At 44.4% G+C, this 15,518-nt stretch overlaps 1 protein-coding gene across 8 annotated transcripts in view; it reads left to right on the top strand.

The window, feature by feature from the left end:
• The window catches only part of AFF3 (ALF transcription elongation factor 3), a 632,364-nt gene that overhangs the window by 136,492 nt on the left and 480,354 nt on the right, over nt 1-15,518 (top strand). For 4 of the 8 annotated variants that reach the window (XM_070798071.1, XM_070798070.1, XM_070798069.1 and 1 more), the window contains exons 3-5: nt 9,391-9,465; nt 11,700-11,820; nt 12,896-13,717. In XM_070798071.1, the coding sequence (XP_070654172.1) occupies nt 9,391-9,465; nt 11,700-11,820; nt 12,896-13,717 (1,018 nt within the window). The remainder of the gene's footprint in view (nt 1-9,390; nt 9,466-11,699; nt 11,821-12,895; nt 13,718-15,518) is intronic. The other 4 variants (XM_019969793.2, XM_070798073.1, XM_070798074.1 and 1 more) reach the window with 2 other exon arrangements.

The following is a 15,518-nucleotide window of genomic DNA, read 5'->3' as shown; positions in this document are numbered from 1 at the left end:
TGGCTATGGGTATTGAGCCTCTTGTTTCTTCGTGGGTGGATGGAGAATTCTCTTCGGGTTCTAAAGACTATGAAATGAAATAATGCATGTGAAGTCCTTCCTACAGTGGCTGCATAGAGTAATAAAGGGGAATTGGTATTAGCAAAATTTAATCTGGGCCTAATGGGTCTGAGATGATGGTACAGGTCATCCCAAAAGGCTAGTTTTTTTTAAAATATTTACTAGCTAAATTTTTCTGTGGGTGTTCGTTACGTTCTGATTCTCTTCAATTTTCTAGTTTCACAAAAGCTGTGGTGCAGAAGAGATTATGGCACAGACTAGCCCTAATTCTCTTCCCCTTCTCATAGAACAGGCTGGCAGCCCTAAAGCAGAGATTTGTAAATTTTCTGAGTTCCAAGATTGAATTAAGATTGAGACAGCCTTTGTGGTCAGAAACACACAAGTAAGGTTGAGCTCACCTTTTCAAAATGTCCGTGGTGGAAATAATCGTGGGGTTGATGCTTATAGTTACAGAGCTCATGGTGGGTCAGGCATAGAATTGTAGGGGGAAGGTAGGGTGAACAGGGATGGGAACTGGGATTCAATGACTCAAAGTGGAAAGCCCAGAATTAGTGAGCAGGGTCATAGGAGTGTTCTTCAGTGTTAGGGTTCACAGTATGCACTGTTGGCCAGTCCTCATTCCCCAGGAGGTCTTTAATCACTACCCCCGCCTACTGCCACCATCACAGCCATCACCATCAGTCACCACCATCATTACCATCACAGTCATTGCCATTAGAGTCACCACTATCCCCACCATCACCTTTGCAGTCACCACCGTCATTGCCATCACCATCACCACCATCATGATCATTACCATCAGAATCACCACCATCACTACCACCACATTCATCAGCATCACAGTCATCACCACCGGTCAGTCCCCACCATCATCACAGTCATCACCATCATAGTCTCTGTCACCACCGTTACCATCGCAGTCACCATCATCATTACCATCACCACCACTGTCACCATCGTCACGGTCAATCACCATCCATACCATCACCACCATCATCACGATCACCATCCATACCATCACCACCGTCACCATCATCACGATCAATCACCATCCATACCATCACCACCATCACCATCAGCACCATCACCACTATCACCACCACCACCATCATCACGATCAATCACCATCCATACCATCACCACCATCATCAGCAGCACCATCACCACCATCACCACCACCACCATCGTCACGATCAGTCACCATCCATACCATCACCACCATCACCATCATCACGATCAGTCACCATCCATACCATCACCACCATCATCATCAGCACCATCACCACCATCACCACCATCACCATCATCACGATCAGTCACCATCCATACCATCACCACCATCATCATCAGCACCATCACCACTATCACCACCGTCACCATCATCATGATCAATCACCATCCATACCATCACCACCATCATCAGCAGCACCATCACCACTATCACTACTGTCACCATAACCACCATCACAATCACCATCATCACAGTCATCACCATTACAGCCACAACTGTCAGAATCACCACCAACACCACAGCAGCTACAACAGCTCAGGGCCTTCCTGTACCCCATTTGGGAGGATCCTTGCTTCCTTACCCGTCTCTGTCTCCAGCCACATCTTTTCTGCCTAACTTGCCTTTATCACCTACCCACTCCCTGACCACCTTTCTGCCCTTCAGTCCACCAGCTCTTGGAGAAGGCAATGGCACCCCACTCCAGTACTCTTGCTTGGAAAATCCCATGGACGGAGAAGCCTAGTGGGCTTCAGTCCATGGGGTTGCGAAGAGTCGGACACGACTGAGAGACTTCACTTTCACTTTTCACTTTTCACTTTCATGCGTTGGAGAAGGAAATGGCAACCCACTCCAGTGTTCTTGCCTGGAGAATCCCAGGGACGGGGGAGCATGGTGGGCTGCTATCTGTGGGGTTAAGTCACGACTGAAGTGACTTAACAGTAGCAGCAGCAGCCACCAGCTCTGACTGCAGACTAAGAAAGGATTTTGCAAGTAAACTTCAACAACCTTGCTTTTCTCTGATTTAAGGAAGGATTACTGATCTTTTAATATTTGTTTTATAAATAACAAGAGCTGTTAATTAGACTCATTAAATTTAAAGCAATTGTTATAATTTTGGAGCTTGATTTCATTTCCTAATTACACACAGTTGCTGATGTTGCTGCTCTGAAGAGCAGGAGCATGTCTGCGGAACATCCTTCCCCTTTTGCTTGGTACCTCTTCTTCCTGTTGACCCGTGCCTCTAGCCCACCCCTTGGGGGCTGGTTAGCCGCCCCATATTCCAGGACTGTCCACATCCTCGGATAGATAAGACTGTCTCCTCTGTGGTCCAGCTGGTCAAGGAAGGCCCTGATGCAACTGTAAAGAAAGGGCTAGTGAGTCTGGGTGTTCATTCATTCTCCCCTACACCCACCCTTCACTTATTCACTCCCAACCAGGCCTGGTTTCAGGAAGAGATCAAATAAACTTATTTAGGATGAGGTGGCTTAGCAGTGGAGCAAAGCAAATAAATGAAACTTTGAATGTGGAATTCCATCTGGTTAAAGATGGTGTGGTGAAGGCAAATGTCACCTCCTCCAAATACTGTCAAAGGCCACTTTCTCATTATTTGTGGGTCTTCTACTTCTTGGTCCTTCCTCTTCCCTTCCCTCTCTTCCATCTGCTCCTTTAATACCCAGCTCGAAGGAGATCTCTTGCAGGAAGCGATCCTGGCTCATTCTCAAGTGTCCCAATCACAGGATGTCAATATTCTCTGCCCAGAAGGGGTCCTTTAACTACTGTCTGAAGGAGAAAATAGCTGCCCTTTGTTTCATTGCCCTGCTTTGCTTTGCTGCTGCTTATGTTTACAACTGCTCGACCCTGGGCTTGCAGACACCAGTGGGTAGGATATGTGGCCACTTCTTGGTTCTTAGGTCCCCTTCCCTGGATGGACCTGAAGAAAGTGCTTTGGACATAGGTACTTCCACATGGTGTCTTCTTCATGACACTGTTTAGACATTCAAACTCTTATCCTAAGTTCCTCCATCTTTAAAAAAGTGAACCTAGGAATATCTTCCATCCCTGTCTTTCTCCAAGGGACATTGTAAGGATGAAAGGGTATATATGTGAAATGCTTTGAGCTCAGAGGAAGGTAGAAGCCTGAGGCTTGAAGGTATTACTGCTACTTAGTTCCATGCTGTCACCATGTAATCGAGAATACATTAATTTTGGAAATGATAATGTCATATTGGGGCATCTTTTCCTCCTTAAGCAGCACAATTGGCTTTGATCAGAGCCCTACAAAATCCTTCAATTTACAGATTAAAAACAAATATAAGGGAAATTATCAGATATGTTTTTAACAGCATTTTTCATTGACTGTTTTTTTTTTTAATAAGTAAATCTTTTAGAAGAAGTTGATTAAAAAGCCTCATTTTGTGGGAATGATATACATTTGCAATAAATAGTAAATAGTATCATAGCAGTTGACTGCCTTTACTTTCATGCAAAATAAATAAATACATTTGGTGGCATACATTGGAGGAGTACGATTCTTGTCAATGTCAGAGAAACAAGAAACCACATTACAGATGAGAGATCTTACTATCTGCTGGGAACAAAGAGACGTAACACATACCATGAGGCTCTTACTGAGTTTCTATATTGACACCCCAAGAATCGAAATTCTCTATGACTATCCCCAGGGAAGCTGACCTGACTTTTGGCATGTGGGAGGAAGGTTCCTTTGCTTGAAAAGCAAAGGGCCCGACCCTAGTGTTGCTAGATGGCAGAGTGGGGAAGAGGGTTGAATTTTAATGGTGTGACATCAAAAGCAATGTGCTCTCTGGGGTTGCGAGAACCTTCCCAGACTTGTGATTAGAGGAATGGTGGATTCACCATTGGGAAGGTACTGTCTGTGAGTCGGAACACTGAGTGTCAGTAGAGGAGAGAAAAGTTCAGACGCTTAGGGAGAGGTGAGGGCTGGCAGCTCCAGACTTTCCATTCTGATGACTTCCGCTCTCTGTCGGTGGCGAGTGGGTTGTGGTTCCAGTTCAGGATAAGGGAGGAGAGGGTGGGTTCCTGGTAGGAGATGCTGAATGATCAGTGGAAGCAGTGCTTCCCTCCCCAGGTGGAGAAGAGAAACCCGAGGGAAGGCAGCCGACAAGGATTGCCTCCCTTGTGAGGCTTCCATCGCCCTCCTCTCGGGGAGGGGGAGATGTCATCTTGGGTCATTCTGGTTTCATCTGATGGCGTGGAGGGTACGTCATGGTGTCCCACGAAAGGTGGCCAGTGTGTTTGTGTTAGTGGCTTATGTGGAGGAGGTCCTGAGGGTATTCAGTCCTCCTTGTAGGAAAGCCAGAGGCTGGGCATGCCTGCGGGACCTCGTTAGAGAAGGTGAGCCAGTGGCAGTCTGCATCTGTGGTGTATTTGGTTATCTTTACGCTTCAGCGTGTTTGGGAACAAGGCAGGTCTGCCTAAGGAGGAGTGCAGTGCCTTAACTCCCTCTTCTCCATATTTGGGAGTGACCCTTGACCCCAGAAATGCAGCCAGTCGGATACCTGCTTCATCGATGTGGCTTGTATCCTAATGCCTCTTTCTTTTTTAAAAAATTAATTTATTTTGCTGCATCTTTAGTTTCAGCATGCAGACTCTTCATTGTGGACTGCAAGATCTAGTTCCCTGACCAGGGATTGAACCTGGCCTCCCTGCACTGGGAGTGCGGAGTCTTAGCCACTGGACCACTAGGGAAGTCCCTTTAATGCCTTTTTCTTAAATGTCCAAGGCACACTGCAGAATAGGTAGGTTCATTTTTTTTTAAGTATCTTTTTTTTTTTTTTTTATGCTAGCCAAACATCAAATCCCCCTTCTAGGAATTTTTTTTAATTAATTAATTAATTTTTTGGAGGCTAATTACTTTACAGTACTGTAGTGGTTTTGCCATACACTGACATGAATCCGCCATGGGTGTACATGTGTTCCTCATCCTGAACCCCCCTCCCACCTCCCTCCCCATCCCATCCCTCTGGGTCATCCCAGTGCACTGGCCCTGAGCACCCTGTCTCATGCATTGAACCTGGACTGGCAATATGTTTCACATATGATAATATACATGTTTCAGTGCCATTCTCCCAAACCATCCCACCCAACCCCTCTCCCACAGAGTCCAAAAGGCTGTTCTATACATCTGTGTCTCTTTTGCTGTCTTACATACAGGGTTATCATTACCATCTTTCTAAATTCCATATATATGCATTAGTGTACTGTATTGGTGTTTTTCTGTCTGGCTTACTTCACTCTGTATAATAGGCTCCAGTTTAATCCACTTCATTAGAACTGATTCAAATGTATTCTTTTTAATGGCTGAGTAATACTCCATTGTGTATATGTACCACAGCTTTCTTATCCATTCATCTGCTGATGGACATCTAGGTTGCTTCCATGTCCTGGCTATTATAAACAGTGCTGCAATGAACATTGGGGTACACATGTCTCTTTCAGTTCTGGTTTCCTCAGTGTGTATGCCTAGCAGTGGGATTGCTGGGTCATATGGGAGAAGGCAATGGCAACCCACTCCAGTACTCTTGCTTGGAAAATCCCATGGATGGAGAAGCCTGGTAGGCTGCAGTCCATGGTGTCACTAAGAGTCAGACACGACTGAGTGACTTCACTTTCCACTTTCATGCATTGGAGAAGGAAATGGCAACCCACTCCAGTGTTGTTGCCTGGAGAATCCCACGGACGGAGAAAGCTGCAGTCCATGGGGTCACACAGAGTCGGACACGACTGAAACGACTTGGCAGCATGGCAGTTCTATTTCCAGTTTTTTAAGGAATCTCCATACTGTTCTCCAGCTGTGGATGTGACTGGTGATAGAAGCAAGGTCCGATGCTGTAAAGAGCAATATTGCATAGGAACCTGGAATGTTAGGTCCATGAATCAAGGCAAATTGGAAGTGGTCAAACAAGAGATGGCAAGAGTGAATGTCGACATTCTAGGAATCAGCGAACTGAAATGGACTGGAATGGGTGAATTTAACTCAGATGACCATTATATCTACTACTGCGGGCAGGAATCCCTCAGAAGAAATGGAGTAGCCATCATGGTCAACAAAAGAGTCTGAAATGCAGTACTTGGATGCAATCTCAAAAACGACGGAATGATCTCTGTTTGTTTCCAAGGCAAACCATTCAATATCACAGTAATCCAAGTCTATGCCCCAACCAGTAACTCTGAAGAAGCTGAAGTTGAACGGTTCTGTGAAGACCTACAAGACCTTTTAGAACTAACACCCAAAAAGGATGTCCTTTTCATTATAGGGGACTGGAATGCAAAAGTAGGAAGTCAAGAAACACCTGGAGTAACAGGCAAATTTGGCCTTGGAATATGGAATGAAGCAGGGCAAAGACTAATAGAGTTTTGCCAAGAAAATGCACTGGTCATAACAAACATCCTCTTCCAACAACACAAGAGAAGACTCTATACATGGACATCACCAGATGGTCAACACCGAAATCAGATTGATTATATTTTTTGCAGCCAAAGGTGGAGAAGCTCTATACAGTCAGCAAAAACAAGACCGGGAGCTGACTGTGGCTCAAATCATGAACTCCTTAGTGCCAAATTCAGACTGAAATTGAGGAAAGTAGGGAAAACCATTAGACCATTCAGGTATGACCTAAATCGAATCCCTTATGATTATACAGTGGAAGTGAGAAATAGATTTAAGGGCCTAGATCTGATAGATAGAGTGCCTGATGAACTATGGAATGAGGTTCGTGACATTGTATAGGAGACAGGGATCAAGACCATTCCCATGGAAAAGAAATGCAAAAAAGCAAAATGGCTGTCTGGGGAGGCCTTACAAATAGCTTGTGAAAGAAGAGAAGCGAAAAGCAAAGGAGAAAAGGAAAGATATAAACATCTGAATGCAGAATTCCAAAGAATAGCAAGAAGAGATAAGAAAGCCTTCCTCAGCGATCAATGCAAAGAAATAGAGGAAAACAACAGAATGGGAAAGACTAGAGAGCTCTTCAAGAAAATCAGAGATACCAAAGGAACATTTCATGCAAAGATGGGCTTGATAAAGGACAGATATGGTATAGACCTAACAGAAGCAGAAGATATTAAGAAGAGATGGCAAGAATACACAGAAGAACTGTACAAAAAAATATCTTCATGACCCAGATAATCACGATGGTGTGATCACTGACTAGAGCCAGACATCCTGGAATGTGAAGTCAAGTGGGCCTTAGAAAGCATCACTACGAACAAAGCTAGTGGAGGTGATGGAATTCCAGTTGAGCTATTCCAAATCCTGAAAGATGATGCTGTGAAAGTGCTGCACTCAATATGCCAGTAAATTTGGAAAACTCAGCAGTGGCCACAAGATTGGAAAAGGTCAGTTTGCATTCCAATCCCAAAGAAAGGCAAGGCCAAAGAATGCTCAAACTATCACACAATTGCACTTATCTCACACGCTAGTAAAGTAATGCTCAAAATTCTCCAAGCCAAAAAAAAAAAAAAAAAAAATTCTCCAAGCCAGGCTTTAGCAATATGTGAACCGTGAAATTCCTGATGTTCAAGCTGGTTTTAGAAAAGGCAGAGGAACCAGAGATCAAATTGCCAACATCCGCTGTATCATGGAAAAAGCAAGAGAGTTCCAGAAAAAACATCTATTTCTGCTTTATTGACTATGCCAAAGCCTTTGACTGTGTGGATCATAATAAACTGTGGAAAATTCTTCAAGAGATGGGAATACCAGACCACCTGATCTGCCTCTTGAGAAATTTGTATGCAGGTCAGGAAGCAACAGTTAGAACTGGACATGGAACAACAGACTGGTTCCAAATAGGAAAAGGAGTACGTCAAGGCTGTATATTGTCACCCTGTTTATTTAACTTATATGCAGAGTACATCATGAGAAACACTGGACTGGAAGAAACACAAGCTGGAATCAAGATTTCTGGGAGAAATATCAATAACCTCAGATATGCAGATGACACCACCCTTATGGCAGAAAATGAAGAGGAACTAAAAAGCCTCTTGATGAAAGTGAAAGTGGAGAGTGAAAAAGTTGGCTTAAAGCTCAACATTCAGAAAACGAAGATCATGGCATCTGGTCCCACCACTTCATGGGAAATAGCTGCGGAAACAGTGGAAACAGTGTCAGACTTTATTTTTTGGGGCTCCAAAATCACTGCAGATGGTGATTGCAGCCATGAAATTAAAAGACACTTACTCCTTGGAAGGAAAGTTATGACCAACCTAGATAGCATATTGAAAAGCAGAGACATTACTTTGCCAACAAAGGTCTGTCTAGTCAAGGCTATGGTTTTTCCTGTGGTCATGTATGGATGCGAGAGTTGGACTGTGAAGAAGGCTGAGCACCGAAGAATTGATGCTTTTGAACTGTGGTGTTGGAGAAGACTCTTGAAAGTCCCTTGGACTTCAAGGAGATCCAGCCAGTCCATTCTGAAGGAGATCAGCCCTTTGGGATTTCTTTGGAATGAATGATGCTAAAGCTGAAACTCTAGTACTTTGGCCATCTCATGGGAAGAGTTGACTCATTGGAATAGAGTCTGATGCTGGGAGGGATTGGGAGCAGGAGGAGAAGGGGACGACATAGGATGAGATGGCTGGATGGCATCACTGACTCGATGGACGTGAGTCTGAGTCAACTCCAGGAGTTGGTGATGGACAGGGAGGCCTGGCGTGCTGCGATTCATGGGGTCGCAAGAGTCGGACATGACTGAGTGATTGATCTGATCTGATCTGATACTGTTCTCCATAGTTGCTCTACTAGTTTGCATTCCCACCAATGTTGTAAGAGGGTTCCCTTTTGTCCACATCCTCTCCAGCATTTTTTATGCTAGCGTAATGTCAAATCCCACTTCTAGTAATTTTTTTAAAAAATATTCATATATTTGGCTGCGTCGGGTCTTCGTTGCAGCACACGGGATCTTCATTGCGTCGTGTGGAGTCTTTCATGGCAGTGTGTGGACCCTCTAGTTGTGGCACATGGGCTTCCTTGCTCTGTGACATGCGGGATCTTAGTTCAGCAACCAGGGATCAAATGCATTGCAAGGCGGATTCTTAACCATTGTACTGCCAGGGAAGTCCCTTGGAATGTAACTTCTGTATCTTCATTGCTATACTCTACCTGTTCCTGACCTTTTCATTGCATCACAAGTCCTGTTTGGACTCCCCCTTGGGCCGTGATGTCCTGTGTCCTTACCCCCTGGCCTCTGGGGAAAAGCTGACAAACGCATGCACACTTAGGCGCCAAGGGCTGATCAGGTGTAAAGTGTTTTCCCTTCTTGTGGTGTCTGCATTTCTTACAGGGGTGAAGACATCCTAAACCAGAGGAATGACTCTCTAGTTGTGGAGTTTCAGTCATCAGCCAGCAGATGCAGGAGGTATCATACTGGGTATGGGGGCTTCTCAGAAGCCCGGGGAATCATCCTGAATGACCACCTGCCTGCTCTGTGTTACATCAGTCCACTTCATGCATCCCACCAGTCTTGTGTGTTTGGTTAGCCTGAGTTGGCTGAAGACAGCAAGCATGTCTGTGGGAATCTCTGTGCATGGGGGGCACACAGTAGGTGCTTCACCCGTGGATGTGTGCATGTGACACAGGCGTGTGTTTCTGAGTGCCAGTGCTGGTCCGGAAATGAGCCAGTTCAGTGTAAAGCTGCAGTGCCTCTCTTGGCCCCAGCCCGCTTTGTGCCCATCCACAGCATGAGCGTGTGTCCCCAGCCTCCCGCAGAACTCCATGGTATGTTCACAAAAGTCAGGCCCAGGAGTCTGCACTCTGGGCAGAACAATCGTTCTCTCTCCTGGTTCTGTGAATGAGTGTCATTCCCATCTCGTGCCTCCCTTATGCCAGTCACTGTCACCAAAGCCACTCTGGGGAGTTCCCAGTAACTACAGGGTTGGAGTGGTGAGCCTCACCATGGGGAAGACTAGGGTCCCAGCCTCCCTTACGTGAAGGTCACTTCTTAGACTCCCAAACTGAATAACTTTGGGTAATGTACTAAGGATGAATTAAAATGCTAATAGGCTACATGTTCTGGGTATTTTAACCTTCCCTGATCTGAAATTTAAATGAAATGCCTTAGGTGCTCTCGAAGTCTTGCCAGAAGCACATTGAACATCACCCCTTTGACAGCAAATTTAAAATACATCCTGGTCTCACGGGCAGAGCTGGGAGGATAAGCAATATTTATTTTATGATCGTTTTATTTACGTCCTTTACAGCAACATGACATGCATATGCTCTTTTACTCGAGATAGCAATTAAGCTAAAAAAATACCCCAAACCTCACTTATTTTTTTAAGTTTCTTTGAACCCTTGAATCCTCTTATTATAACAACATTTGATAGCAGTACATTGGATTTTGGGCACCCGAAGCTATTACAAAGCCCTTTTTGGAGATTTCCTTCACGTTCAAACCTTGTGACAGTACCATGAGGGTACTGTTTTATCATGAGGGCTGCAGAGAGAGCGATGGCATGGCTTTTCTGTCATCACATCACTGGTTTATGGCAGGATCGTGGTCAGGAGGTGGCCGTCCTGGCTCCCAACTCCAGCCTGTGTCTCCTAGACTGAGAAGGAGATCTGAGCAAAATGATGACAAGGTGACTTAAACTAACTGCTGGAAAAGCACAGAGCGCTCGTTTGGAGGGCGTGGCAGTGCCTTACAATGGGTAGTTCTGTTGTCTACACGGGGGCCAGATTTCTCTGTCTACTGAGCTGAAAAAACAAGTCTGTTTCCTTCCATCACTTAACGAGTCACTTCCTTATTATTAGTTGAATTAGCCCCTTTATTTTCCCCTTACTAAGAGAAAGGAACACTATTTTTTTTTTCCTTAGTCTGTCTAGTTATCAGGTTTCTGGTCACTTCGTAATTACATCTTGAGGGAATAGATATTAATTTTCTTGCACAAAAAGCCCGAGTTCCTTGATGACACACCATGATTCAATTTCCGTCCTCTCTGTCGTTGCCTGCATCCCTTCCTCTTTGCACATTTTTCATGGTGAGGAAGAGTGATCGTGTCAAATATATCAGAAGGAAGGATGGATTCGGGAGGGGTTTGACGACTTGACTGATTAGCAGAGATCAGAAGAAGGCTCATAACCGTGAAAACCACTGCAGCATGGAGTTTTAACAGCTCTTTGGGGATCTAGTTAATGAAAGAATCACTACAGAAACACAGCCGTGCAAAAAAAAGGCAGGGGAGAAAGAAAAGAGCAGACACATTCCAATATAACATTCTGGGGCTATGTCATAAGAGGAAATACACTCATAATTTCTGTTTACACATTGCAGTAATTACCATCTGCTTTAAGATTATTTTCAGTCTTCTGACAAAGTTGTGTAGGTACTCCCTCTTTCACATATTAGGAGAGAGGTCTAGTACTGGTTGCAACTTGTCCTGAAGATTTTTTTCCCTCCTGAAGAATGGAATTCTAAAACACCCTCGCTGTACTGCTTGATTAGACTGGCCTTCATCTGGTCCTTGCTCACCTTCACCATCATCATTTCCCCGTGAACCAGGCCTCTGCACTCAGGTGAATGTTACACTGGGCATTACGTTTAATTTGTGTGTGTGGAGGGGGGTTATCCTCTTTCCTTTCTCCCTTATGCAGTGTCTACGAACCGGATAGAAACGTGTTACGGAGGAAAGAACGAGAAAGAAGAAACCAGGAAGCTCAGCAGGACGATGGCGCGTTTAATTCGAGTTACTCCCTCTTTAGTGAACCCTACAAGGTAAATGGTTTCCACGTGTTCTTCTTCACCCCCTCTTTCCTCTTGCTTAACCCCATGGGATGGCAGTTTTGACAACAGGAGCTGGCCAACCCAACTTGAGACAGCTCAACCCCTAAATATGGGGTCCCCCCCGACAAATTTTGGTGTCTCTTTCACATATCTTTGCTGGCTGGTCCCTCAGTGAAATACAACTTTTATTGAAGATGGACGTCTGCGTGCTATGGTTTTTATCCATAATTGACTTCATCTCTGCACTGATTTGCAAAGTCAGGGCTGTTTGTTATGTTTTCTAAACTGTTAGGAAACAAACACTAAAAAGAGGTTGGGTCCCGTCTTTGTCGCACGTAGCTTATCCTAGGAGCAGGGTACTTGATATGGTTCATAAGAAAAGAACTGTTGAATTGTTTCTTATTTCTGCTGAAGGCCAGAAGTATAACCTCGCTTCCAAAATGAAATTCTCTTCCCAGATTTCACTCATTTCTCAGGCTGCTTGGAAGTGAGCATAGTTCAGGCCGGGGACTTAGAGGAGATTGAGTGCCATGGTGCCCCCTTAGCCTGCTGCCCCGGGACCACTGGCTGGGTGACAGACACGGTGCTGTACTCTCTGGCTTCTTCTGTCTGTCCCTCTGGGTTTCTGATGAGAATAATTCTTTATTTAGACATTGGAAGCAAAACAATTTGAGCCCAATCTGGACTTTCAAGGAAAACTTACAGTGGAATGAAATAAAGAAAGGAAAAGGAAATCCACTTTTAAGGAAAACCTTAGTCCAGACCATTTGGTGACATGGCGATAGTAAATTTCCTAGTTTCCTTGGCTGCGGCACAAGACCAAGGAGAGACGCTTCATTTGTGCATTTTTTGTGCATGCTGAGGCTGGTAGCAGTGGTCCAGCTCTGGTGAGATGCTGAGAGTAGACAGATGTCTTCAGAAACACTGAGTCTGATCAAATCTTCCTGTTCCCATTCTGAATGTGGCGGGTCTGTCTCTTTCAGTGATAAGGGTGCCTCTCCTTCCATCATCCCCCTGTGTTTCTGTGAGCTCTAACTGAAGTGTGGGTGTTGTGTTCTCTCTCTAGACTAACAAGGGGGATGAGCTCTCCAACCGGCTCCAGAACACTTTAGGCAATTACGATGAAATGAAAGACTTTCTCACGGATCGATCAAACCAGAGTCATCTTGTGGGTGTTCCCAAACCTGGGGTTCCTCAGGCTCCCGTGACCAAGATTGATGAACATTTTGTGGCAGATTCAAGAGCCCAGACTCAGCCAGCATCGGTCTGCAGCACCACATCCTCCACCCCAGCAGCCGTCCCTGGGCAGCAGAGTAAGCGGGGTGCCATGGGCTGGCAGAAGGCTGGGCACCCGCCGTCCGATGGCCAACAGAGAGCAAGTAAGCACGGACACAGAACGCTTGATCTGAACAGATCTGCTCACCCAGAAAATCGTAGTAAAAATCCCAGCCCCAGTGTGTCAAGCCCCTCCTCCTCATCTTCCTCTTCTTCTTCTTCCAACTCAGCACAACAGGGCACTCTCAGGACCTTGCTTGGCGATGGCGTTGGCAGACAGCAGCCGCGGACCAAACAGGTGTGCAATGTCGAGGTGGGTCTTCAGACCCAGGACAGGCCCCCTGCTATGGGAGCCAAGCACAGCAGCAATGGCCACTGCGTGCAGAACTTTCCTCCCTCCCTGGCTTCGAAACCCAGCCTTGTCCAGCAGAAGCCTACTGCCTATGTGCGGCCCATGGATGGCCAAGATCAGGCGCCCGATGAGTCTCCGAAGCTAAAGTCGTCTGCAGAGACTGGCGTGCACTGCTTGTACAGGGGTGTCCCGGCCACCAAGTCAGAGTCAGCCAGAGCCAAGGCCAAGCTCTCCAAGTTCAGCATCCCCAAACAAGGAGAGGTGAGTCTTTTCTCCATACCATGTACACGCATCTTGAGTTGTTCCGAGTGCTGACCTGACAGTTCTGAATTTCACTCCTTGTTTGTTTATTTTGATGTGTGACTAATGTCACATGGTGGGATTTGTAGCCATCAGTAAAGAAGGGTATATGCAGCCATAATGACTCTTAAAATCTCAAATTGATTATAATAAGAATATTTTTAAGTACCAGCATATGCAGCTGTGGTGTGTCAGCTCGTTCAGGAAGGAATGCCTTGGAGTAATATAGTTCAAGGGGTGTGTGTGTGTGTGTGTGTGTGTAACAAGGCAGTGTTGTCAGAGATTTTGTATGTGGGAAAAAAGTATGTCAAAGCTTTTAGTATGTAAAGAGGTTAATTTGTATGTAAAAGAGTTCAGAAAGAAATTCAACATTTTTGACAGTTTTGAAATGTTCCAGGAAAAACTTCACAAGGTAGACCTCATCATGTCTTCTAAAGTAATTGTTAAGTGATTCAGTATTGAACATGGTGATTATTCAAAAGTTTCAGGTGTCCTATCTATATTATAATATCTGAGATCTGGATTCATTGATGTTAAGTGAGAATTCTCCTTGTCCTATGAAAATGATGTTAGGTTATATGAAGAGAGTGAAATCTTTTAGTTCAGGATCTTCTGGTTTGCATGTTGAGTTTACTCTAGAGTGCTTTTTCATTGCATTACAAAATATATAGGATGAATATATGGAATATTAGACTTTAAAACAAGTAAATCCCAATCACAGAGTTAGCAAAGAGGCTGCGGCTAGTCACCTGAACAGTAAATCTGGGTGGAAGATGAGGTTCTGTTTGAGAAAATCACATCTCGTATTCTATTCCAAATAGATGACAGTTGCCAAGATCACATGAAGAAATATGACTGTACATTTTTGTTTGTTTGTTTTGCTGTGATATGGTATACTTACTAAAATACAGTGTAAGCTCAAGAACAATATACTTAGGAACTCTTCATGGAGTTGTTTTTTTTTTTTTTTTGACGTATTCTTTTCGAAAGATGGAACAACAGTGACAGCCAAAATATTCTTTGTATCTTAACTTGATCTAGTAACCAAATGAAACAGATGATTTGATATTTTTCACCGTGGGTCCGACAAGACTCAGCCACTGTCAGCTCTTCTATGCATTTCTGATTTCTCATCTCAGAAAGCACCAGGTACCTACTGAGAGATCAATGTATTCCCCTTAAAGAAGACACATTTATTACTCTGAGATGTTTACACAGGTTCTCATGAGGAAATTAAGTGACATGCATACCAATGACTTCTTTTGATTATTTGTTTATGATGGATCCCAAAAAGTGTTTATTAGGAATTAATGGAAGCAAAATGTAACTTCTGTAAGCATTCACATTTCTAAACGTTTGTAGGAAACATACCTAGATACCTGCTGACAAAATTAAATTCATCCAGCTCTTTGATTTTTCTTATCCTCATCAAATAAATGGTCTGTACCAGCCAAGGACGCCTGACTTATTTTTGAACAGAGGTGACCATAATCACCAGGAATCCCTTCATAATTTTAATTCCCAGTGATTCCTTGTTACAATGATTTTTTTTATGCACCAAAGAAACTTAAAATTTATTGGGTAACAATTTATTTACTTTGGAACCTAATGAGCTTGGTAAAGCTCTGGTGGAAAGTCTGTTTCTGACAACCAGGGCAGCCTTATGTGGACAACTCTCCAGTTTTCACTGGGCTTTGGGTATGTCCTTGCTCACGTGGACGCTTCCATGATGCCCGTCTCAGACTCCAGATTGAGAATGACA

The sequence above is a fragment of the Bos indicus genome, chromosome 11 (genome assembly GCF_029378745.1).
Source record: "Bos indicus isolate NIAB-ARS_2022 breed Sahiwal x Tharparkar chromosome 11, NIAB-ARS_B.indTharparkar_mat_pri_1.0, whole genome shotgun sequence".
In the NCBI taxonomy this organism is placed as follows: domain Eukaryota; kingdom Metazoa; phylum Chordata; class Mammalia; order Artiodactyla; family Bovidae; genus Bos; species Bos indicus.
This window is presented reverse-complemented; position numbering and strand designations above follow the sequence as displayed.